Below are 26,453 nucleotides of genomic sequence, written 5' to 3'. Positions count from 1 at the left end.
TGAGTGATAGTGGTAAGTTAGCTATTGTACGTGCAATAACAACTGCTCTCACGTGTCTGCCTGTTCGGGTAAGCACAACCTGTGATGTGCTCCCCACTGTCCTTTTCCCTAGCTGTCCCATCGCACTAAGCGACATCGTAAGCAGCATTGCTGCCGAGCACTGAGTTCATGGAGCCATGGATAGCAGCGTGCGTCGTAGCGTGTTAGTCGAGAAAATGTAACAGACAGAGTTACTATCGCATTTGTAATATTAGTATGGGTATGGATTAGTATGGATAAAACTCCAGTTACGATGTAAAGCCTATACTGTGTGCCAAGCTATGCTCAACTTGCGTGCGAAAAACGTGTGAAAATTCTTCTAGTAGTTTTGGAGGAGCGTGGTTAAACAGATAGACACGACTGTTTTACAGATTTATTATTAGTGTAGATATAGATAACATTGCTCCTCACAGTACCACACTTCGACTACCTTATTGCAGTGCTGATTCATCAGGACAGCTTATTATTTTGACAAACAAGTGGCATTTCGGTAATTTTAGCTTAACTGGTTTACCGGTAAACATCACAGAAAATTTGCATCATCAAGCATAATCAGCCATGGGTAGGAATTTAAAGTTTGCTCGGCTTTAACTATCCAGCTTATTCAATTAGTAACTTCTCTCTCTAGCACAACAGGCGTTAGCTGGTGCAAGTTAGTTTACATGTGCACATTTCATTAGGCTCGTCGCTAATTAGCTGTCGTTTTATGTTCTTAACTTAGCAACAGTGCATTTCCTATCGTAACTATCTATAAAATTTTGCTCAATTCGACGTCTTCTACACTGCCCTGATCTTATTATCAGGCTTTTCCCCCCTAAATTCGGTATAGGGACGTAATGTGTCATCGTATAATCGTGTGGATTCATTTGTTCCCTGTTAGCCCCCGGTAGCTGAGCGGTCAGCGCGACATAAGGGTCTATCCTAAGGACCCGGGTTCGATCCCGCCCGGGTCGGAGATTTTGTTCCCTCAGGGACTGGTTGTTGTGTTGTCCCAATAACCATCATTTCATCCCAATCGACGCGCAAGTCGCTGAAGTGGCGTCATATCGAAAGACTTGCACCCGGCGAAAGGTCTACCCGACGGGAGGCCCTAGTTAAACGACATTTATTTTATTTGTTCCCGCACAGGACGCCGTAGGCGAACTGTATCTTCATCAAGCCGATGTGCTGCCCTATCGGTCTCGCATTGAGTCAGGTATGAGGAACATGCAGGTGTTCGTGCGACAATCATTACGGAGTAGCCTGTATGAGGGACGCCACCGAGTGAGACGTGGACGCCTTGTTCCCAGCTCTAACTAATCTCCGTAGGTTTAACAGTCATGGACCAGCGTGGTTCCCCAGCGGTTGTGTCTCACGGCGTGTCGCCATTGTCAACATGGTGAAATGGGGCCTACACAGTACTAGACAGCTGTTTAAAAAAATTGTTCAAATGGCTCTGAGCACTATGGGACTCAACTGCTGTGGTCATCAGTCCCCTAGAACTTAGAACTACTTAAACCTAAGGACGTCACACACATCCATGCCCGAGGCAGGATTCGAACCTGCGACCGTAGCAGTCGCACGGTTCCGGACTGCGCGCCTAGAACCGCGAGACCACCGCGGCCGGCTAGACAGCTGTTACTAATTCAGTTGCCCATTGGAGTATGTCATGCTAATTAGATGACGAGGCTCATTCCTTTTAGGAATTAAAGGCCAGTGGCTACTGTTTCATTTTCATGTTTGACAGTCATGAAGCAAGTAGCAAGTTGTTAAACTGACTGCTACATTGAGCTTGTTTCACAGCAGCTTTCTCATTAATCTCCTTCCCTTTGGTAGATGACTGTGTTTTTGTAATGTATGGAACTGGGGACCTATAAACGACAAAGAGGCTTCGTCCCCACCGCAGTCCTCAGTGATACACAACCACACATCAGGCCACAGCAGGCCACCCTCCCCGCCGCCGCCCCACACCGAACCCATGTACCCAGAGTTATTGTGAGGTTCGGCCCCCAGTGGACCCCCCCTATCGCCCCTCCCGGGAACGTCTCACACCAGACGAGTGTAACCCCTATCTCTGCGTGGTAGAGTATGGTGTACACGTACGTGGAGAAACTGTTTGTTCAGCAATCGCCGACATAGTGTAACTGAGGCGAAATAAAGGGAACCAGTCGGCATTCGTCAAGGCACATGGAAAACCGCCTTAAAAACCATCCACAGACTGGCCAGCACACCGGACCTCGACACTAATCCCCCGCACACCTTCGCGCCCGGAAAGCAGTGCGTTAGATCGCACGGCTAACCGGGCGGGCAGATGACTGCGTTACTTGTTATTCCTAAGGCTGGACTAATTTAGGTTTGTAGTGTGAACGACACGTTGACATTAATCCATTTTGTTGAACGCACCCCCTTCTGATGAGGCAATTAAGAACAGAATACATTTGCATCTTTTCTTGGGATGATAGATAATTACGATTTTGTTTCATAAAGTATCTCCCCTTTATATCACCCGTGAGGCACGTAGAACCATCCTCATTCTTTTCGTTGCAGCAGCTGACTTGAAAGAGGTATATGTGATCTCTTGTAAGTCACAAAACAAAATATTTTTTACAAAAGAATTGCTATTATACAACAAGCCCTCCACAAGTGATTCAGCCTTGACTGCACCATTCTGTTGTACGTATGCAACCCCCCCCCCCCCCCTTTGCATCTACGTGAATGTGAACCACATGAGTTCGATCACCGACATTGCCAGCGACTAGACCTGTAGATCTACACAGATCAGATCTTTATTTTTGCAAATAACGCAACAATGTGTATAGCTCGATGTCGGACCACTCGTCGAAAGGTTTCAAACATCAGTCTGTCCTAGGATTTTACTGTCGCTTGTCGCTTTTTCCCTTTTTGTCAATGAGTTATATACAGGGTGTTCCCGAACTGTAATAACAAAATTTCCGAGTTGTTCGAGGATATTTTCTGATTATTACTTCATAAGAGACCTTTGATATACAGTAAGTAGTTCGTTATTGAGTAATAACATAACTATGTCCTATTCGATCTGTTACCCCAGCAACGTTTGCTTCTGTAAAAATATCTTCATCACAGTGAAAAAGTCTGTAAGCAATCACCGAAACGTACAACACAAAACATTAAATAATGCAGTATCCCTCAAATGCAAACGTACACCTACTGTGATTTGGTTGCCGTCGCTGCGTGAAGAGTTCCGCATAGCGTCGTTGTATTGCTCTTCCATTGAATTTAGTTAACCACTTCTGTGGTAAGTACCGACCAACTCGCGGCTGTGTATCACTGTTAAAATACGATACTGCCGGAAAACAAACCCGAGACAAAATTGAGTGGTACTGAATGCAAAATTTATAGCGAAGAGTACAATGAGAGATTTGGAACAAGTTGGTTTCCGAATATGACAGAGAGTATACCGTCCACATTTGCCCTTTCGTACAGATAGTTTCAGTACCATCAGGTGGAAAGATAAATGTGACTAATGAATCAAACGAAGTGCAGTTAATCTGTAACTGACGACGGGAGACCATGGGTCTCTTCTATATCTACATATATACTCTGCTAGCCATCTCACAGTTTATGACGGAGGGTACTGTGTGCACCAGTGCCACATCCCCATTTTCCTGTTCCAGTCGTGAATGATTCGCGGGTAATTAATTGTATGGACTCGAATCTTTCTGATTTTATCTTCATGCTCTTTTCGCGTGATGAACATAGGAGGAAGCAATATATTGGCTCTCTCTTCCAGCAAGTATTTGTTGGTTGAATCTTCCAGGAATGTACGCTCTCGGAACTTTTACAGAAAACCACACCTTGATGCAGAGCGCCTCTCTTGCAGCGTCTGCTGCAGGTGTAGGCGCAGCATCTCCGTGATCCTTTCACGCTACGTAAATGAAACTGTAATGAAAAGTGCTATTCTTTTTTGGATAGTCTCTGTCTCCTCTATCAGTCCTATCTGGTACGGATCCCAGGCTGACGAGCAATAATCAAGTATAGGTCGAATTAGTGTTTTGTAAGGTTCCTTCTTTATTGCTAGACTACATTGTATGAGGAATCTTCAAATGAATATCAGTCTGGAATCTGCCTCACCCGCGACTTTTTTTTAGTGTAGTCGTTTCACTTCAGACCGTCCCGTGCGTATGCCCATAGATATTTTATGGAAGTAACTACTTCCAGTGTTTGGGCTGCAATCGTGTAATCATACAGTATCGTATCTTTCTATCTATGTACTCGCAATACTTTACATATGTTTATGTTTAGAGTCAATTGCCACTCCCTACACCCTTATACCAAAATACTAGATAATATTCCTGAACAGCTTCCGAAGTTTTCTCAGTGGAGTTTGGGTTCCAATGTATAAGGAACTAGCAAAATCGCTCAGTGGCTCGAAGTCCATGTTAAACAGTAGTTCCCCCCATATTTGGACATATCACCACCACAGCACTAGGCCTGCCAAGGACCAGCAATGTTTCGATATCATTTGGGCCGAGGACAATTTTATCTTGTCTCTGCTAAAACAGTGAATTTCACCACGCTGTACTCCTATTGCTAGAGTCAGAAGCAGACGGCAGCGTGGCCTTCGGCGCCAAAGCGAAATCAAAATATATTAACTGTGAACCAAAATATGTTAAAAAAGAATTAATATAAATTAGGGAATATACTAAAAAATGAAAACTGCACAAATGGCACAAAACTGCCTGTAATAAAAACGAGCTCCTGGTCTAGGCCCTCAATGTCCTAAGATGTCTACCGACCGTCGTGTCATCCTCTGTCATGTGGCGACATGTGGAGGCCGTTTGGAGGGGCATGTGGTCAGCACATCGCTTTCCCTGCCGTCTTGCAGATTTTGCAGAACTTGTAGTCGCTACTTCTCTATCAAGTAGCTCTTAAATTGGCAACGCGAGGTACTTTTTTTTTTACGATGCCGGGAACTCTCAGCTACGGAGGCTGACTCTTTTTTGGTGCTCCTCCCCCCCCCCCCTCCCCCGCCTCCCCAGCAAAATTACGAACTTCCTTCACCAAAGTAAACCGGCTGCATTCTTACACAGTGCAGTGCACAAGTTGTTGTACACCACAATAGTACATGTAGGTCTTCTGATGAGAAGGAAAACACGGAAGAGATGAGTGTAGTATTCCGTCGGTGACTAGATGGTAAAAATCGTTGGCCTTTCGTACATATGCAAATGTCCTTGCTTGTGAAGAGGGAAATGAAGATGCAGAGACCATTTCATCTAGTGAAAACTAAACCACGCATCAGAAAAATTAAATAATGACAATGAAGGCTGAAGGAAAATTTGACATCCTAATTGCCGGAACGAGTGTGGTAGCACAATGATCGAAATATAGAATTCACATTTAGGAGGCAGTTCAAATCCCGGTATCGTAATTCAAATTTGGGTTTTCAGTGGTTTCCTTAAGTAGTTTAAGGGAAATGCCGAAAGGGATCCTTTGAAAAGAACACAACCGAGTTCCTTCCATATTCTTCCCCAAATTGCGTTCCTGCCCTATCTGTAATGCCAGTGTAATCGACGGAACGTTAAACCCACGCCTTCCTCCCTTCTTTCAAAGTAACCGGAATGAATGTAACGAGCAAAATTTACAGATCAAAGGACGTGTGCATACACATAGACAGGTCTCCAAAACTTGAGAAAGTCCCTCCAACCACCCATTCCTGTGCTCTTTATGCAACCAATGCCAGGTCAGGACTGCCGGCCAAAGTGGCCGCGCGGTTCTAGGCGCTGCAGTCTGAAACCGCGAGTCCGCTACGGTCGCAGGTTCGAATCCTGCCTCGGGCATGGATGTATGTGATGTTCTTAGGTTAGTTAGGTTTAACTAGTTCTAAGTTCTAGGGTACTAATGACCTCAGCAGTTGAGTCCCATAGTGCTCAGAGCCATTTTGAATCAGGTCAGGACTGGTATAGTACGTTTCCAACCGTACCTGTACATAGACTATTATGATGGAATCGCCGCTCCCAAATGCATTTTAAAGCTACTGCCAGCCCCCTCCCAGTAAGAATACGTGTACCCCTTCTGTCTTCATATGCTGTACATCGTGTGGTCAGCAATGATAACGGTTTCCAGTGTGTTTGCGAATTGCGTAACTGAGGCGGGACTGGGAATCAGCTCGGTGTTTATCTCTGTCAATATGGAAAACCACATAGAAACCAGTTCCAGGCTGGTCGGCACACCGGACCCCGTCGCTAGTTCGCCGGGCTCCGCCAGGGGGATTCGATCCGCAACCGACCCCCATCCCCGTGTCCCGCAAGCGGGTGCTTTAACGCACTCGGCTATCCGAGCGAGTTCCAAAGCTTGAACTAACCTCACTTCAGCAACACGAGTGGATTAATGCTTGTAACTGTTCATTTTCAGAGTTTCCTCCGATTATGGTAAAACAAATGGCAGGTTTCAAGAGGTGCTTAAGATATTGGGAATTTGTAGAGTGTCTGCGAAAAAGATCTGTTTATTTAATACTTGAGCCTACCAAATAAGAACTCTGCCTTAGTGTGTGCGACCCATGGTTAGGGCTGACCAACAGGGAAAAGAGAAGAAGAAAGTTCAGGGTGGAAACGTGCTGACGGTTACGTGTGTGGCCCATTAGCACAGTATGGACAGACTTGAGGCAGGGTGTTTTGCCTTTCCATCGAAATAATGCTGTTACTGGCTGCAAGTGATCTAAAACCCATGTAAAACCGGAACGTTTATGTCCAGAAGGAGATAGGAAGCCCGCTACTACTGAACACAAGCACTGTGTGTTAACCACTGCGCCATTTGGATGGTTCCTAAAGGAAGGAAGGAAGACTAGGTTTAACGTCTCGTCGACATCGAGGTCATTAGAGATGGAGCACAAGCTCGGATGATGTCAGGCAAGGGGAAGGAACTCGGTCGCGCCCTTTCGAGGACACCACGTAGGCATTTGCCTGGAGCGATGTAAGAAATTCACGGAAAACCTAAATCCGGATGGCCGGACGCGGGTTTTAACCGTCACCCTCCCCATTGCGAGTCCGATGTGCTAACCACTGCGGCACCTCGCTCTGTTCGATCGTTATTCACCCGATTGTTGTTGACAAATAAAAGCCGAACGAGCGTAAGGGAAACAGTGTAGGAAGCATTCAATAGATTCGAAAGCACAGTTATGTTGGTGTGTAACGACGTTTTGGTCTTACATAGAGTCAGTAAACGGATCAAAGTCGTCCATCCGTTCGCTCGGTGGAATTGAAACAGAGTATAAACAGAGAGGTCCGAAATACTGTCTTCTGAAAAGTGATCGTGGAAGGAAACCACCTAAAGTGAGTCAACAGAGGCCTATTGGGATACTTTTTGATTCTACAGGGTAGGGTGAAGCAGAGAAGACGCCTACAGACACTCTGCTGCGGAGGGCCACAGGAAGAATGGAAGCAAGGGAGTCGCAAACTGATGTGGCCCAATGACTTAATGTGAATCGTTCTTTTGTTTCTCGGATGAGGTGACAGTTTATAAAGACCGAAATTAAATCCTGGAGACGAGGACAGGGCCGATTACGTGTGACATCAGAAAGAAGGACCGGTACTTGGCTGTAAGGGCACGAAGGTACCGCCTTAGTAATGCGCTATAACTGGCATCTGACCTCGCAACATCCCCTGGACGTGTTGTATCGAGGTAAACGGTGTACAGAAGGCTTAAGCAGAATGGCATTTTTCGTTGGAGATTTGTTGTCTGTTTACCTTTGGTGTGTCTTGACAGAAGGGAACATCTAAAGTGGGCAGTCGAACGATGGGCCAATGTTCTTTTCATAGATGAGTCCTGATTTGGACTTATCATACCAGATTCGTTTATTTGGAAAGGTAAATGGATGGTTTGGGGATGTTAGCAGGTTTTGGTTTTGTCTTAGTGCTCTTAGCGCTGCTAACACATCGAGGTAGTATGGGAATGGGAGAATAAAAAAATTTCTGTGCCCAAATCCCAGTACTGCTTCAGCGCAGGGATGGGTCAACATAGGCCAGCCATAAGGTGTAAGCATTACAACGTGGTTAGTTGGTCACCAGGAGTGTGACATTGACACTTTTGTGCGAGAGTGTTAGCGAGCTCAGTGGAGAAGTGTAAGACGAGCGCACACTGAACTGCCTTCATTGCCCTCATCATATTATGTAAGATGCCCTAGATAGGACGCAAAAATGCCTATCACAGACCTGACAGAGCAGTTAGGGTACTGAAACAAACCTATTAAGCAAATGTAGCAGTACTAGAGAGTGCTGACCGGTCGTAATAAACTGGACCGATTTGATCATTACGAATGACATTGCTCAGCAAATCCTCTCCTAAGTTCAATATAAATAAGCAGACCAGCTAGCTTAAAGGCAGTCGATCAGTAGGATCGATAGCAGCCATCTTGTTCGTGATCAGTTCTCTGATTATTGTATTGTACCGACTTGTGTAAGACTTTTCCATTACTGCCACTCTGTGCCAGTCATACTCACGTTGCCTGGCGTAATGACAGCAATTCCGTGACCATGAATAACGGATGCTGGATTCCGCAGTGGAGACTACCATTGATAGGTAGTCCATCAGTCCACCGACACTGTTGCAGATCAGAGCCCAAGCTGCTCTGATACCCTGGCACAGTGCAGACCAGAGGGTCTACCTAACCAGCAGGCGAAGATCAGCATACATCACGACATCAAATATCACGGCACCTAGCACTGCAGTCCATCTGATGAGACAACATGGGTAGTAGTAGAAAGGGACAGAGCACTCTCAGAGCAGCATGCACCGTGGTCACGCCCCCTTCACAGTGGATCTGCCACATGGGAAGTTCCTATGGCTTGGTGCATGCAGCTCGCCGGACACAGGTCATCTGCCTATGATATGGGCTGATGAAGTGACCTCTGTGCAGCCTTGAGCCTGCCACAATGACAGCAGATTCCGCTAAAGCCTATATAGCAACTGGCCACTGCCGAGGCCACAGCTATGAGATGTATATTGAATTATAAATCGAATAATAACTAATCTTGTTTCATTGGAGTCAAATGACGCCACGCAAGTTCTCAGGCCACCCATCCTGACAAAACAATAGGAGCTTTCAGCCATGAAGTGGGCAACTCCTACAAATTGAATGTCAGATGTGGTATAGTCCAGAACTGGTGTAAACAGTATTGAACTAGCCTAAAAAACACTTCAACCATGGAAGTGGTTGCGACCCAACAGACCAACGGAGGGTTGTCACCAACCAACAGCTGTGACAGTCAGATAAGGTGAGTCAGAAATAATCATTGTTATTTATTCACAAAAAAATGTGTTTTTGCCATGTATAGAACAGCACTCAAAGACTGGAAAGTAATATTTAGGACAAGTGAACCAGTGGATATGTTTCAGTTTAAGGTAAATAGCTGTGAGGAGCATCTTGTTCCGACATGTTGCAGAATTTCGACTTTAACAGGTCACAGTACACCTTTCAGTAAATTCATACCTATATACAGGCGGCTTGGCCACACATCAGATGATTCACAGAGCGCAATTTCAGATACAGAGCTTTGTGTTTTGAAAGTTGTTCAATTTTGTTCATGTAATAAAGAGAAAAATAAATGCACAAACTTACGATCTGATACAAAATCGCAGGAAGGCAGGGTCATGCTCAGGGAACCAGAGAAGAGGACATTGGGAGTTTTCTTATGAGAAATCCTCCCAGACTGTGTGCCTGATGAAGGTTGCTGACGCGGGAAAATTAATATTGTTCTGTATTATTATTAATGTATTCGACAGTTAATGCGATTTTATGGTTCGACATGATTGACACGTGACTTGATTAGCCAACTTTTCGTGGCATATGATAGTCGTTGACTGAAACTGGTAGCAAAGTAACAAATTGTTTTAATGCAGTCAAGTGCCATTAGTTTCCTGAAACATGCATCAGATGCTGAAAATTGCCTGAAGAAAGGACTTGACCTGATGTATCGCTAATTTTCTTGGGGCTACAACTGAATTGGGTGATAGATCCGATCAAGAAGAGGAAAACGTCACAAGGAAGTTGGATCAGATCAGGGGCTTGTCTGGGGCTCAGAAGAGAAAATTCTCAGAGAATAAAAAGAAAAGGAAGACAAAGACGGGCTTTCTGGATATAAATGGAGGAAATTAAAAGGTTTCGAACCTAGGATCTCCAGAAAAAAGTTGTCTCAGAATGATAGGGGTACGCAGACCCCTTCCATCTTTGAGACAGGAAGCAAGAAAACATGGGAGGAGTCTATTACTTCCACTTCACAGCATAATCAGATCCTGAAAACGCTGAGGCAAGAAATAGGGAAACGAACTTATAGAACTGCGGTCTAGGTTTTTAGGATGGCATTTATCCAGCAAGGATATCCACTAGTCAACGTCACCATGCAGGAGGAGGAGCTAGTTCAGATGACTTTCAGAATATTGCGCAAGGCTAGGCATCAGATTCAGGAGGGTCTGTGTGGACAAATGTGCTTGGCTCTTGATCAAGGCAGCAGCTGAGTTCTCCAAGACCACAATGATATCAGTTTAGGTTCCAAAACTTCTTAAGGATGTTTCTCTAAAGACTCTATCTGAAAAAGTACGGTTGCAGAGGTAGAAGGTCTCGACAAAGGACTGGAGGGTGATCAAGTGGAAGGTTGTATCTGCAGGCCAAACGCTTGCGGTGGAAGACGGCGAAGAACCCCTGAGGGTACTGCAAGAACAGGACCTGAAACCGTATTTAGGGTTCTCACATGTTACTGTCAAAGTAATTAAGGACATCGTAAACGACAAAACTGCAACACAATAACGGGCACGCGTCACCCTAAGTTGTTTTCTGGGCACTCAGCAAGTGGACATAGCCGTTATTCAGAAACCCTGTTTATATGAAGGGGTCATGCCAACTCTCAGAGAAACTGGAGGTAAGTCGATGTATCCTAGAAATTTAAAAATCCCAGAATATGTTTTTACATCAAGAATGGAATTTCATTCAGGTCGATGGTGTACTTTTGTTCCAGGAATCGTCAAGGTGGAGCAGCATAAGTAAGGAAGCAGAAGGGAATTTGTATTGGCCTCAGGTTACCTCCTTATGAGCACAGTGCTCCTTCTCCTCCGGAACTGAGGAAACTAGTAGGCTGCTGCTCGCAGCTGAATGACGACCGTTTGTTGGTTGTGATGCAAATGAGCAGCGACACTAACAGCAGGGGTGAGTACCTAATTGAATATATATTTGAGAGCAGTTTAGAGAACTTGAATCGGGTGGGAAACTACCTTCAGGAATAGAAGAAGGAAAGAAGTAACTGACATGACTTTTGGGTCCATCGAAATGGATAGCTATGTCAATAAAGGCATGTTGCATTAGAGCTGTCCTTATCTGACCACCTGTATATTGAGTTTGGAGTTGTTGGGTGTTAAACAGACCATGACCTATAGGTATCCTAGGAAAACAGACTGGGACTAATATAGTAAAGACCTAAACTCACGCCTATCTGAAGTCGCAACTTCGATGAGAAATCCAGTAGATCTTGAGGAAATGGCAGGTGAAGTAACATCTGCCTTCATGACCTTGCACTTAGAAAACTGCCCAGTCATCAAAAAGTGCGCAAACACGAATGTACCTTGCGGAACAAAAATTAGAATTGCAAAGGAAGTAGATAATAAGACTGTTCAACTTTGCAAGAAGCAAACAACAGTGGCCAAAATATCAGGCGGCCCTTGACAAATACTGCCTTGTGATTAAGCAAGCAAAACTATTATCTTGAAAGATATTCTGCGAGGACGTGGAAGGTACAGCTACTAAGGCCATAAAGTACTAACATGAATACCAACTAATCCAGGAGATACTTTAAAGAAGTACTATGGCGGTTACACAGGGGCATGGCATGAGACACTGGTTGTTTGCTCAAGATTCACTTCCATCAGTCTACTCTGACAGATAAAGACCAAGGTTCAGTCCCTTATAGGTACTGGTTTACATGTATCCAAAGAAAGAATTGGGAATCTGGCAGAGAAGTGTTGACTTTTAAAAAATCCGTTGCATGGTGGGAATGTTTCAACCACACAAGCCCAGATAGAATCTTTCCACCTCCACTGAAACAGACAGGAGAAGGATTAATCATATTCCTATGTAGGGGTCATTCCTAATGCTTGGAGGAGAGTGAAGGTTGTTTTCATTCCTAAACTGTGGAGAACAGTCTGTCCTCCTTTCCCCATAAAAAAATAGAAAAACTGGTTAATGTGCACATTTGAAACAGAAGTTTAACTTTGGTCCCTAAATATGAAAACCAACAAGCCTATCTAGCAGGCAAACTGCGTGAAACAGCAACTTGTTGGACAGGTGAAAAAGCTCTTCGCTGAAAAAGCTCTACACTTTCAGGAAATTGCTGTCTGCTTGTTCCTGTATGCTGGGGCGGCTAGTAGCAATACGACCTTCGAATCTATGGTCAGAGCTGCAGAAGGGCATGGCGTTAAGAGCATTAGGCCTATATGCAGCTGGATTATAACAATGCTAAGTAGACGAAAGGTAGAAGCTTCCATGATGAATGAGAAACTGGCGATCACCACCATCAGCAGGTGTCTGCAAGGGGTTTTGTCCCCAATACTGTGCAACCTAGTGGTGAATGAACTCATTGAAGAGTTAAATACTAGAGACTGCTTTTGCCGCCGGCCAGAGTGGCCGAGCGGTTCTAGGCGCTGCAGTCTGGAACCGCGTGACCGCTGCTGTCGCGGATTCGAATCCTGGCTGGGGCATGGATGTGTGTGATGTCCTTAGGTTAGTTAGCTTTAAGTAGTTCTAAGTTCTAGGGGAGTTTGAGTCTCAGTCCGCCACACAGTTTTAATCTGCCAGGAAGTTTCATATCAGCGCACACTCCGCTTCAGAGTGAAAATTTCATTCTGGAGACCTATGATAATTATGGGGCTCCATATAGTGAAATTAAGTACAGCAGAAGGGGGCCACTAATGAGCTTAGAAAGGTCCAGAGACTTGCCTGCTTGCCATGGCAAGCGAAATTTCACCTTCTGCTAGCATGGAGATTATGCTGGACATGTCTCCATTACATTTTTGGGTTACAATGGTGGTAGTAGCAGTAACAGGAAACCATTTTTATATCCAGAACCCCACACCACTATCATGAAAGTGGTAAACAATGGAATAGTTGGGGTAATGGCAGCTGACTATATGATAACTTTCAGCTGCTTCAATAAACCTTGCAAGGTAACAATTGTAATTAGAGAGCAATGGAGGAATGAATCACAATACCGTTACGACGACATAATCTGGTTTACTGACAGGTCGGAAACAGACGAAGGTGTGGGTTCAGGTATACAGGGTACAGTCTAGAATACAGAGATTAATTTCTCTAGAGAAGTCGGCCACGGTATTCCAGGCGGAGATATTTGCTGTCAGAGTGTGCAAGGAGGAGAATCTGTGCAGGTGTTACAAGGATCGCAGCATCTATATTCATTTAGACAACAAAGCAGCTCGAAAATCTGTTATCCTCCGCAACGAGATAGAAAGATCCTTAAAAAATGTCATGAAGCCCTTGGGCAGCTAGTAACCCTGCTATGCGTTCCTGGTCGCTCAGGAATTAGCAGCAATGAATAAGCTGACAGGCTTGACTGCACAGGACCGATGACCCCATCTGTCCCCAGCTTGGCAATATAAAACAAGAGATTTATCACTGTATATTGCACAGCAGCTCAGACTACTCCATATGTGATATATCCTTCATCCTGTATGCAAAATTTTTAACATGTAATTCATATTTTTATATAACTTTGAACTGTACAAATGTTAAAATGCTATATAATTTTGAACTGTTCAGAATAAAAGAACAACAAAACTAGGTGTGAGATGGCTGTTTGGGTAAGTTCTGAAAGACAGTAAAAAGACATCCCTTTTACAAGTTTTGTAACTAAATAGTTGCAGGTGAAATCCCTTTTCGTTGCTGTAGTTGTAGACTGTTTAAGCGGATCGTGGTGGAGAAATCAACAGTAAAATAATCAAATGTTGTTCAGCTGAACTGTGCAATACATAAAGCTGCTTATGTAATGAATTTTTCACACTGATACATTCCCAGTGAAATTTAAATTTGCTCTTTTTAAGCCACTTCTTAAAAAAGGATGTAAAAATTAGTAGAAGTTATTGACTTATCTCATCATTGTCAGTATTTTTAAAAGTTTAGAATAGACTTTAAAGCACTTAGTAGTAGAAAAAATGCTCAGTGACAAACAAGACTATTAACTGAAGAGGCTATTCACTTTGATAGATGATATACCGGGATCAATAAATTTATCAATTATTATCAATGGAAGTATTTTGTGCCTTGGATACAGTTTATTAATGTGTGAAGCATGATATACTCAGGCAATAGTTAAGATATAGTGGAATAGTAGACACACCAGGTTCATGGCTTTTATCTTATTTGGTTGACATAAAGCAAAGTATATTGGTTCCATGCCGATCAAATAATAATACACTCCTGGAAATTGAAATAAGAACACCGTGAATTCATTGTCCCAGGAAGGGGAAACTTTATTGACACATTCCTGGGGTCAGATACATCACATGATCACACTGACAGAACCACAGGCACATAGACACAGGCAACAGAGCATGCACAATGTCGGCACTAGTACAGTGTATATCCACCTTTCGCAGCAATGCAGGCTGCTATTCTCCCAGGGAGACGATCGTAGAGATGCTGGATGTAGTCCTGTGGAACGGCTTGCCATGCCATTTCCACCTGGCGCCTCAGTTGGACCAGCGTTCGTGCTGGACGTGCAAACCGCGTGAGACGGCGCTTCATCCAGTCCCAAACATGCTCAATGGGGACAGTTCCGGAGATTTTGCTGGCCAGGGTAGTTGATTTACACCTACTAGAGCACGTTGGGTGGCACGGGATACATGCGGACGTGCATTGTCCTGTTGGAACAGCAAGTTCCCTTGCCGGTCTAGGAATGGTAGAACGATGGGTTCGATGACGGTTTGGATGTACCGTGCACTATTCAGTGTCCCCTCGACGATCACCAGAGGTGTACGGCCAGTGTAGGAGATCGCTCCCCACACCATGATGCCGGGTGTTGGCCTTGTGTGCCTCAGTCGTATGCAGTCCTGATTGTGGCGCTCACCTGCACGGTGCCAAACATGCATACGACCATCATTGGCACCAAGGTAGAAGCGACTCTCATCGCTGAAGACGACACGTCTCCATTCGTCCCTCCATTCACGCATGTCGCGACACCACTGGAGACGGGCTGCACGATGTTGGGGCGTGAGCGGAAGACGGCCTAACAGTGTGCGGGACCGTAGCCCAGCTTCATGGAGACGGTTGCGAATGGTCCTCGCCGATACCCCAGGAGCAACAACGTCCCTAATTTGCTGGGAAGTGGCGGTGCGGTCCCCTACGGCACTGCGTAGGATCCTACGATCTTGGGGTGCATCCGTGCGTCGCTGCGCTCCGGTCCCAGGTCGACGGGCACGTGCACCTTCCGCCGACCACTGGCAACAACATCGATGTACTGTGGAGACCTCACGCCCCACGTGTTGAGCAATTCGGCGGTACGTCCACCCGGCCTCCCGCATGCCCACTATACGCCCTCGCTCAAAGTCCGTCAACTGCACATACGGTTCACGTCCACGCTGTCGCGGCATGCTACCAGTGTTAAAGACTGCGATGGAACTCCGTATGCCACGGCAAACTGGCTGACACTGACGGCGGCGGTGCACAAATGCTGCGCAGCTAGCGCCATTCGACGGCCAACACCGCGGTTCCTGGTGTGTCCGCTGTGCCGTGCGTGTGATCATTGCTTGTACAGCCCTCTCGCAGTGTCCGGAGCAAGTATGGTGGGTCTGACACACCGGTGTCAATGTATTCTATTTTCCATTTCCAGGAGTGTAGATACTCAGAATTTGAAACAATCAAATGTGATGTACCACATGATTCTTTTTTTATCCTCTGCTACTTCCCATTGTAAATTCAAAAGTCGCAAATTTTATTCCTTTTGAAGATGATACAAGTTTAGGGTAAAAATACAGTAACAGGTCCCTTACTGAAAACGTAGCTAACAAAATATTTGAAAACACCAAAAGGTGGTCCAACGATAGCTGAATTGCTACAAGTACATACAGTTCAGTGCTTCTTAGAGCACTTCACAAGCTACAAAAATTATCTTCTCAAGAGATCTCTTTCTTTGAGATCTGTGGAATACAAGTGTTGTAATATAATAGAAATCGTGAACAGTTCAAATGATTAAACATAAATAACATGAATGAATTTTCATATGGTCCTATGACTGTCTGTTGGTGATGGGAACGAGGAAATGATATGATTCTTATAAGTTTCTTACTTTTCTGTCATGTCAGATTCCCATGGGCAGAGCCAGCAGAATACTTCCACATGCAAGCATCTTGGCACAAGCCTTGAATTCTGCAGTGTTGTGCGAGTTACAAGTGTTTTCACGATGTATGCCGTGTAGAGACAGGCGATGAATACTTTGCAAGATTCCAGCATGCTCTCCATGCTCTTCCCACACCGCATGTTCCCTAAATTTCATACTCTGACATCTGCAATGGTGGGTATGCTACAAAAGGGGATACTTATTTCTGCTTGAGAATCAATCTAAAAAAATTAGATACTGGTAGTCAGAAAACTATAGCTACTGCTAAGGTGACCAATCGATCCACCTTTAATTCAATTTTTTTTTTGTCTGGGACTTTCAAAATTATTGTAGCTCTGTCCTAAGCAGGTATAACAATTATGAAATGATGTGTGCAAAATTAGATATTTACTTCACTTTTATCTGTAATTGTCTGTGTAAAATTAAATTAGTGTTTAAGAAAACATGCTCACCTTACTAATGCTTGTCAGTTAAAGGTAGTTGTTCACTTTATATTATCCATAATCAAAATACAAAAGTGAAATCGACTCTCTATATGTACACAAAAATGAAAATCAATGGCTAACGTTCTTTGTGCTTCTTGCAGTTCATGGCAGAGACTGAAGCAGCAGAATGATGTTAGTGGCTTGTCACACTCTTCTCCTACGCATCTCCCACCCACCTTCTTATACCACTATAGTGTGCCCAATATACATGTGCAAATATTCAATGAACGTCGAAATCAAGCTACCACATCCTTCCTCAGCCCCATATTTCACTCAGAGAAAGTATAAATTGCGTTACTGTAAAATTCTTATCATTAAATTTTTGAAATAATTTTTTATCTACATTAAAGTTGTCCCAAATTGGAAGAAATTCACAAATATTTTGCGACTGGTACTGAGTAGATTCGAATAACTTATTTGTTTTAAGAGTATGCTGCTCTTATTTTCCACATAAAATGAGAAAGCAAATACACTCCTGGAAATTGAAATAAGAACACCGTGAATTCATTGTCCCAGGAATGGGAAACTTTATTGACACATTCCTGGGGTCAGATACATCACATGATCACACTGACAGAACCACAGGCACATAGACACAGGCAACAGAGCATGCACAATGTCGGCACTAGTACAGTGTATATCCACCTTTCGCAGCAATGCAGGCTGCTATTCTCCCAGGGAGACGATCGTAGAGATGCTGGATGTAGTCCTGTGGAACGGCTTGCCATGCCATTTCCACCTGGCGCCTCAGTTGGACCAGCGTTCGTGCTGGACGTGCAGACCGCGTGAGACGACGCTTCATCCAGTCCCAAACATGCTCAATGGGGGACAGATCCGGAGATCTTGCTGGCCAGGGTAGTTGACTTACACCTTCTAGAGCACGTTGGGTGGCACGGGATACATGCGGCCGTGCATTGTCCTGTTGGAACAGCAAGTTCCCTTGCCGGTCTAGGAATGGTAGAACGATGGGTTCGATGACGGTTTGGATGTACCGTGCACTATTCAGTGTCCCCTCGACTATCACCAGAGGTATAAGGCCAGTGTAGGAGATCGCTCCCCACACCATGATGCCGGGTGTTGGCCCTGTGTGCCTCGGTCGTATGCAGTCCTGATTGTGGCGCTCACCTGCACGGCGCCAAACACGCGTACGACCATCATTGGCACCAAGGCAGAAGCGACTCTCATCGCTGAAGACGACACGTCCCCATTCGTCCCTCCATTCACGCATGTCGCGACACCACTGGAGGCGGGCTGCACGATGTTGGGGCGTGAGCGGAAGACAGCCTAACGGTGTGCGGGACCATAGCCCAGTTTCATGGAGACGGTTGCGAATGGTCCTCGCCGATACCCCAGGAGCAACAGTGTCCCTAATTTGCTGGGAAGTGGCGGTGCGGTCTCCTACGCCACTGCGTAGGATCCTACGGTCTTGGCGTGCATCCTTGCGTCGCTGCGGTCCCGTCCCAGGTCGACGGGCACGTGCACCTTCCGCCGACCACTGGCAGACAACATCGATGTACTGTGGAGACCTCACGCCCCACGTGTTGAGCAATTCGGCGGTACGTCCACCCGGCCTCCCGCATGCCCACTATACGCCCTCGCTCAAAGTCCGTCAACTGCACATACGGTTCACGTCCACGCTGTCGCGGCATGCTACCAGTGTTAAAGACTGCGATGGAACTCCGTATGCCACGGCAAACTGGCTGACACTGACGGCGGCGGTGCACAAATGCTGCGCAGCTAGCGCCATTCGACGGCCAACACCGCGGTTCCTGGTGTGTCCGCTGTGCCGTGCGTGTGATCATTGCTTGTACAGCCCTCTCGCAGTGTCCGGAGCAAGTATGGTGGGTCTGACACACCGGTGTCAATGTATTCTATTTTCCATTTCCAGGAGTGTATATACGCGGTGCTGAGCGTTAACAGATTTTATTTGTTTGATGTTTATTAAACGAAGGAGAGGGCGCTCTCTTACATTGTTACTACGTTTCTAATGTTCAAAAAGACGTGTTGCTTGCGTAGCTACAAATATTCCTTCTTTATATATTTTATTCAAAAAGGAAATTTTAAACCTCAGACACAAAAGGGCAAGTGTTTTTTCACATGGCTCAGCTGCGAAGGAAACGCAGAAACCATTGTACTGAAATGATATTGAAACAGCTGCATTTTCCATGTATTAGGCAATATGAACAGCTGTGGACACATATATTTCATTCAGGGTACCGGTAATCAGTAAGAGGTTTCGAAATACTGAGCGTTTTCAGACAAAATTGGTGCTGCAGAGTTAGTAAACTAAGTTTGTTGCTTTTCGTGTTAGAAAAGGCAAAATTTGTTTGAAATATTCGAAATATCTCGTGAGACTACTTCGTTTTGCATTTTGCAAATGTAGATTTTCGATATCCTTTTTCTACGATTGACCCGAAGCTTTCTTTATGCCCATAGATATTTACCAGATGAAATGAAGATGTGGAAATTAATTTCGCTCGAAAATGTTCTAGGGACGCGTAAATTTAAGACGTACGGCAAATGCCACAGACTAGCTTCATTTTTACATACGATTACTACACGCAGTAGAGAACAAGTCACTTACTGGAATGTAGTTAGCAAACATAAACATATAGCAAATAAAATCGCTTACCTTTAGCGCGGAAAAGCTGTTTCTTCCAATGCGAAACAACGTCTTGAGCGGTATCCGATTTGACTTTGCCTCGTTCGCTCTGATGTTAGAATCGATTGTTGTGAGAAAGATGAAACCAGATATAAATCAGGACTCCCTGAATAATTATATATATGAGCAAAAATATCGAAACGTAAGCAATTGCAAGTATTGCGTAAATTCGCATGGTAAACTCAGTTTGCAATAGGGCAAGTTTCCAGCCTTCATAGTCTCATAATCTTATGTAAAAACTCATATACACATACTTATGCGGCAATATTTAGTAATAACTATCGTAATATAATTTCATAGATACCTTTCGTTTGAAAATGTTTTATTGTAGCAAATCTAAATAATTGTATTTAAGGAACTGCAATATTGCTTTACAGTTTTTGAAATGAATAGCAGTAATGCTTGATGGAACCTAGGTCTCTATTTATTTTAAAATCAGAAACTTTGCCAGAAATATTGGAGTGAACACCCTTAAATTATAATTCCAAAGTCTACGTCCGAAATCGAATATAGTCTCTGACTTAATGAAATGTGAGTCACGTGTGTTTGTATCGCCCGTGCGTGATTTAAGTGCAGCGAAAATGGTATGTTGCTGAAAGCGTGTAAACAATTCATTTTCAAACACACTCTGTTATCTGTTATCTGAAGTATTTGCTTAGTAATGAAGAATTTAAGCTGAAGGTTTCTGGTAGCACAAGCTGAACTGAAATGATTGTGATTATTGATGTCAAATTAGAAGAGAGAGACGTAAACGTTTCCATGGCATATTTATGGTTGTTTATGGTCTTCATTGCTATTTTCACTTATTTCTTGCATGTAATGGGAAGTCATTGGTCGAAGCAATTATTTCGTATCATGTTCAAGGTATTGATGTACAACCCATTTTCGTAGTAATTTCACCAGGGTGGTTGTAGTTAATGTCAGTATTATACGGAGCAGTGTAGCGATTTAACTATTTCCGCCGTTTGTGTGACATAGCAGCTCCGCGGAAATAGTGGCAATCTGCCTTCGCAAGTTTTACCATGAATGGTTTTTGGCTTTGAGACTGCCAGTTTGCGCTGTCCAAGCATTTGTTTTGAATCATAATTTTTGTGTGCACTTTCCACAATCTTAAAGACCTTTTTCGTATTAAACACTGTGAAGCATGTTATCCATTATAGAGCTTTCGAAAAATGTTCATTTCCTATTAAGTAGCATTTCATTCACACACTGTAACTTAACCATACCTTCATCTGCTCTTCAGTTTCTATCAGACCAGATTCTAATTGATTACTTTCCTGTACACTGTAGTACTAGCGGAATAAGGTCGTTATATATCACGACACACATCATCTGGCCTTTTCTCCGCCAACTTTCAGTTACTGAGTGTTGCTCCTCTCACCTACATGCTCAACATTATTTTATTAGGGACTTCTAATGAAGCCGTTTCTATCTTGTTCCCCATTTCTGGAGTTCTGGGGAATTACCCCTGCCCTTAAACTTGTGTAGCCATCCTGGTTAAAGTTCAAGCAGAAGAGTCACATTTTGGAAAGAAAAAGTATAAAAGGGAGCATGAGGTTGTTGGATTTTAGTTTTTTGGAGTAATAATTTCTTAATGGGATTGTGCTGATATTGTGTTTAAGGTCGTTCCAAATTGTATGAAGGCAGTGTTAGCCTCTTCAATTGACGAATTTGTAGAAGAAAATTCAATTGTAATGTTAGAAGGGTTTGTTTCCTTGGAGTTTGGTGACATGTTATCATTAGGTTGTAAATTACAACATTGAGTTTAAAGACAACTAGATGGTGGCAGTTGCAAATGCTATTTGGGGGGGGGGGGGCTGTAAGATCTGTTGTCGGGTGGGGAAAAGAGAGAGATTTCAGTGTTGCGTGGCCATTTGGCCTACTACTGTTGGACAAAGAGCATTTCTAAAGGTTATTGTGTATTTCTAGTATTTATAAAAATGGTCAGCAAACTATGCAAGGCTCTTGTTAGTTAGGTGTGGGTTTTTCATGATCTGTGGGTTTGGTACGTTCCTGGTTTCTCTGAGGGGGGAAAGTTTTCTGTTGTGTTAATATTTTTTTTTTGGGTACAACGGTAGGGCAGGGGTCTGCTTATTGTACTTTGTGCCTGCAGCTTTATATGATTGACTTGTGATATCATTTGGCTTTTTTATTTTAAAATTTAGCATATGGTTAGGGGCTGTTGGTGGGGATGAATTGATTTAGGTGGTGCATCTTTCGTGGCTGACAGTTAGTGTTTCTTATTATTTTTTTTTTTTTTTTTTTTTTTTTTTTTACAAGCTATCCTGGTTTTTGCATATTTTGTTATACTTTGATCTCGTAATATAATTATTTCTTATGTCCATTTTCTGTTGTTCTTGTGAGCCTTGATCTTTAACTACTTTGGAAGTTCATGTGTGGTAAGTTTCTTTTCATGTAGCCAGTTTCACGTTTTCATTTCGATGTTTTTGCAGTACTTCTGTCAATTTTACTTTCATTGCTGAGTTACAAATTCTATCGTTAGTCATTTTTGAGCTATTGCAGCTGGTGTGAATTATTTTTAGTATAGTTATCAGTCCCAAGGTTCTTTTATTCTTATGTTTTATTTATTTAAGTGTGTTTTTAAAGCTTCCCATTTTTGGAAATGTTTTCTTTACTACGACAATAAGTTCTTTGAAATGGATTAGTAAATTTGTCCTACATAGGAGAATTCTTTTGTCCATTCCAAGGTACGCAACTTTCTTTCCATTGCTTCTTTTCTCTGTACTGCCATGTGAAACAATTTATTTATTGCAGTAGTACAGAAAGTAACAGTGAAATAGAAATCCTACAATGTAATACTGCACATAATTACTGCAAAGACGTTGAAAAATAATGGTTTGTGGAATCAGTGAATGTAGTTGACATATTGATATATTATGTACCAGGGAAAGTGTGGAACTGATACCTGGAATTTAGGTATATAGGTCAGTTGTAGTTACAGATTCCAAACACTCCATGGTTCATTATGTACATCGTTTTTCTTTATATAGGTCAATTCCAGTTACCGACTCCCACCATTCTATGGTTGAATAGTTGGAGTCAGTAACTAGAACTGATGACTTGTATAGGTCAGTTCCAGTTACTGATTCCAGTTATTCGATGGTTCATTGATTAGATTGTTTCTTCAAGGCGTGTGTTAAATGTAGTGCAATTTCTGCACTTGTAATTGCCATCTGAACTTCTGCGAAAAAGGTAATAATATTGGAACTGGTAACTAGAATTGACCTTGTATATATAAGTCAGATCTATTTATCAATTCCAGTATTTGTTACGTTGTATGGATTTTCCTTACTTGTGTAACTGCTTCTTTTAGGATTTAGGGTGTCGGTTTCTCCATATTTCATGTTAGTAATTCTTATTTATCATTCGTTTTATTTTCCCATGTTTCTGTTGCAATTTGGTTTCTCCCTGTCCAAAGCCCCAACTTTCCTGTGTTTCTTCCATTTGAATGAATACTTAATACGAAAATTAATGCGATTTTATGATAGTATGATTTCACTATGCATTGTTCTGTAATGCATTTAATGGCTGTCTTCAGCCCTCTACTCACATCAATTATGGTAATAATTCTAATCTGACATAATTTTTTTAATCTTGTTCTTATTTATTTTCGTTATCTTAAACTCGTTTGGATGTAATTGTGTGTAAGTAATAATCACGTTAAATGTGAGTAATTTTATCACATGCTTCATTTGTTTATGAGTATGATCCGTTCCTGTTATAGATTGCCTCCACTCTCTCTCTCTCTCTCTCTCTCTCTCTCTGAGACTCAGTCCCTTTATGTATGAAGTGAGGTAGCAGCACAGTGGTTCAGACTCTAGATCTACAATGAAAATTAGTTGTTCAAATCTCCATCCAGTCATCCAAATTTAGATTATATGTGGTTTACCTACATCATAAGGCAAACGCAAGAATGGATGTTTCAAAAGGAGACAGCCAATTTCCTTTACAAATCCAAGCTTCTACTTCGTTGTAAATGGGTTGCTAAATTTAACTAATTTACTTCACCTACACGCCATTTTTTTTTTTTTTTTTTTTTTTTTTAATGTCTTTCATTCTGTGAATGCATCAGTCTGAAACTGCAGCAATGTCAAAAATACAAAGTGAGTTGATTTCTTTCAGCCTAAATCAATTCAGAATGATTTAAAGAAGCTCACAAAAGTTATCCATCCAAGAAGCCGAAAAGCCCAGCAGCTTACAAAGAAGATTAGCAGGTAACCACTATTTTATTGACAGTGTCAACACTATAATGTATTATTATTTTTGTTGTTATTGTGTTGCACAAATTATTGGACCTGCCACTTATTTAAAATTAGAATAGTTTCTTAGCTTCTCTCTTCAGTGTGACCAAATTTATAAGTGTGAAATTAATGAACTTTCAGGTGAGATTCTCATACGTCTCTAGTGCAGTCTAGTCTTTGAAACAAAAACACACTTAGATTTTTTCGATAAAGCAGTAGTGTAGCCATGGAGAATCCTTATGGAATTGTTTCAGCTCCATCTGTTTCTGTAATTACCAGAGCTGTGTTCACAACGGCCACTTTCTTTGCAACTGGAAGCACTCGAAGAAATCCTGAAGTTTTGTAGGCCACTGTTGCTGACTTCTGCCAGCTTACAGTTGCAAAGCAAAAAAGGCTGCATGTGGTACTGAAGCTATGTGACTAAAAATTGTAATCACGCATAGGACTGTGGCAAAACAGCAGCACTTCATAGACATTCATACAAAATGACATTACATGATTGTTTGCGATAGGTGCGCAAAGCAGCAGCCATAAGAAGCCCACTTTAAATGTCAGGGCTCATGTTCTATCATATACTGCCCTCAGAATGCCGTTGTGATGCAAATTTTTTCACCGAATATAAATGGAGACCAGAAAGTGTTGCCACTATCACATTCTCTATTCGTACTTACTGAAAACATTTCTCATGACAAATTGTCCCTGCATTTTGACGACAACCAGGTGGATACTAAAATACACTAGAAAAGTGCATGGACTATGTTTATGTTATCAAACTTTTAGAGTTAGTCAGTTCCATGTTATTTTGCATGATAAATCACAATGATGTGAAATGAGTCATTTTACATTCACATCGCAAAATTAATTTGTAAATATGGTTGAATGCTGAACATTTCTAAGATGTTTGTTTTTTATAGTTTTCAAAAGTTCCAAATACACGCTGTCAGAGTGATACAGCATTTTTCATCAAAATACAGAGGAAGTAAATAACTCAAAATACACATGCACATAGAATAAGTATTTTTGTGTGAGTGTAGGATAGGTAGTTGACCTTGGCCTTGCTGAAGAAACAGTTCGCAGCATATGCATGAAATAATTAAAGAAAACCAAAATCACGATTTTAGACAGAGCAATTGCCATCCTCATTGGATTCAGTGTTCAGTTTTCCGCCTCATTTGCTTGGTTTCTTTTTTACAGTGTTCTTTAGTTTGCGCATAATTTGCACCAGATAACTTGTATTATAAAACAGTCTTGTGCTGCACACACTAGTGACACCCACTGATGATTCCGGGATCACAAACATGCTGTTATGCTCCTTACAGTCCCTCCAGTCTGTTCGGGAAAACTCACTTCAGGCAGTAAAGGTGCAGCTATGCCTTCAGTCTGTCCTGCTTTCAGTCTGCCAGAAAAACTGAGTCAGCATCACCTCATGGTGTGTGATATGTTTAATTCGGGAAAATAATAAATTTTTGTCATCCACTACACATGGGCTAACCAAAGCTTATGATACCACCCATCAAGTTTGATCTATGATGTCGTCGAGGTGGCTGACATTGCTATTTCATGCATACACAGTATAGTGACAGTGTCACACATGGCACACACAAACAGCCTCAAATAATATGAAACATATTTAATTATATAGATGACAAGAAACTAATGGGGTAGTTGCAGGAATATTGGGGGGGGGGGGGGTGGTATTAGGTGTGGACGAACTATATATGACAATCCTAATAATGAAGACATACTAAAACACATACACAAAAATCAAGCAAATGAAATGCTCAGCTGTCAACAAAACCACAATAAAGAAGCTTGGAGGGGGAGTGGGAGAAACTAGCATAGGAAGTTTCATTTGACCTATATAGCGTTAATATAGACAGCAAACCCCAACATAGCATCAAAAACCAATGCTGAAAATTTCGCTTGACCCACTGTATCTGCATCTACTTGGATACTCAGCAAATCACAATTAAGTGCCTGACAGAGGGTTCATCGAACCACCTTCACAATTCTCTATTGTTCCACTCTCGTATAGTGCACAGAAACAACGAACAACCATATCGTGCCTTATGAGCTCAGATTTCCCTTATTTTATTATGGTGGTTGTTTTTCCCTTTGTAGGTCAGTGTCAAAAAAAAATATTTTCACATTCAAAGGAGAAAGTTAGTGATGGGAATTTCATGAGAAGATTCCTCCTCAACGAAAAATGCCTTTGTTTTAATGGTGTCTATCCCAAACCCTGTATCGTTTAAGTGACACTCCTTCCCTTATTTTGCAATAATACAAGACATGCTGTGCTTGTTTCAACTTTTTCGATGTACTCAGTCAGTCCTTTCTGGTAAGGATCCCACACCGTGCAGCAGTATTCTAAGAGAGGACGGGCGAGTGTAGTGTAGGCAGTCTCCTTTGTAGATCTGTTACATTTTCTAGGTGTCCTGCCAATAAAACACAGTCTTTGATTAGCGTTCCCCACAACATTTTCTGTGTGTTTCTTCCAATTTAAGTTGTTTGTAATTGTTATTCCAAGGTATTTAGTTGAAAATATGGCCTTTTAGATTTGACTGGTCTTTCTTGTAACCATAGTTTAAGGGATTCCTTTTAGCACTTTGATGGATGACCACACTCTTTTTGTTATTTAGGGTCAATTTCCAATTTTTGC

The 26,453-nt window shown here is 42.6% G+C and overlaps 2 protein-coding genes across 8 annotated transcripts in view; one reads left to right on the top strand and one right to left on the bottom strand.

Annotated features, from left to right (window-relative positions):
- LOC126320215 (heterogeneous nuclear ribonucleoprotein R) overlaps positions 1-19,812 on the bottom strand; it is a 243,340-nt gene extending 223,528 nt beyond the window's left edge. For 3 of the 6 annotated variants that reach the window (XM_049993772.1, XM_049993800.1, XM_049993865.1), the window contains exon 1: positions 19,503-19,599. The gene's annotated coding sequence lies outside the window, so the exon portion shown is untranslated. Of the gene's footprint in view, positions 1-19,502 lie in introns of all 6 variants that reach the window. The other 3 variants (XM_049993766.1, XM_049993901.1, XM_049993776.1) reach the window with 2 other exon arrangements.
- Positions 19,813-20,009: 197 nt separating this feature from the next.
- LOC126320172 (translation machinery-associated protein 16 homolog) overlaps positions 20,010-26,453 on the top strand; it is a 38,200-nt gene continuing 31,756 nt past the window's right edge. Inside the window, exons 1-2 of one of the 2 annotated variants that reach the window (XM_049993759.1) lie at positions 20,010-20,116; positions 23,676-23,767. In XM_049993759.1, the coding sequence (XP_049849716.1) occupies positions 20,057-20,116; positions 23,676-23,767 (152 nt within the window). In that variant the 5' untranslated portion in view covers positions 20,010-20,056. Of the gene's footprint in view, positions 20,397-23,675; positions 23,768-26,453 lie in introns of both variants that reach the window. The other variant, XM_049993760.1, reaches the window with a different exon arrangement.

Source organism: Schistocerca gregaria, chromosome 2 (assembly GCF_023897955.1).
Source record: "Schistocerca gregaria isolate iqSchGreg1 chromosome 2, iqSchGreg1.2, whole genome shotgun sequence".
Lineage (NCBI taxonomy): Eukaryota > Metazoa > Arthropoda > Insecta > Orthoptera > Acrididae > Schistocerca > Schistocerca gregaria.
The sequence above is the reverse complement of the archived record's forward strand: the minus strand, read 5'-3'. Positions and strand labels throughout refer to the sequence as shown.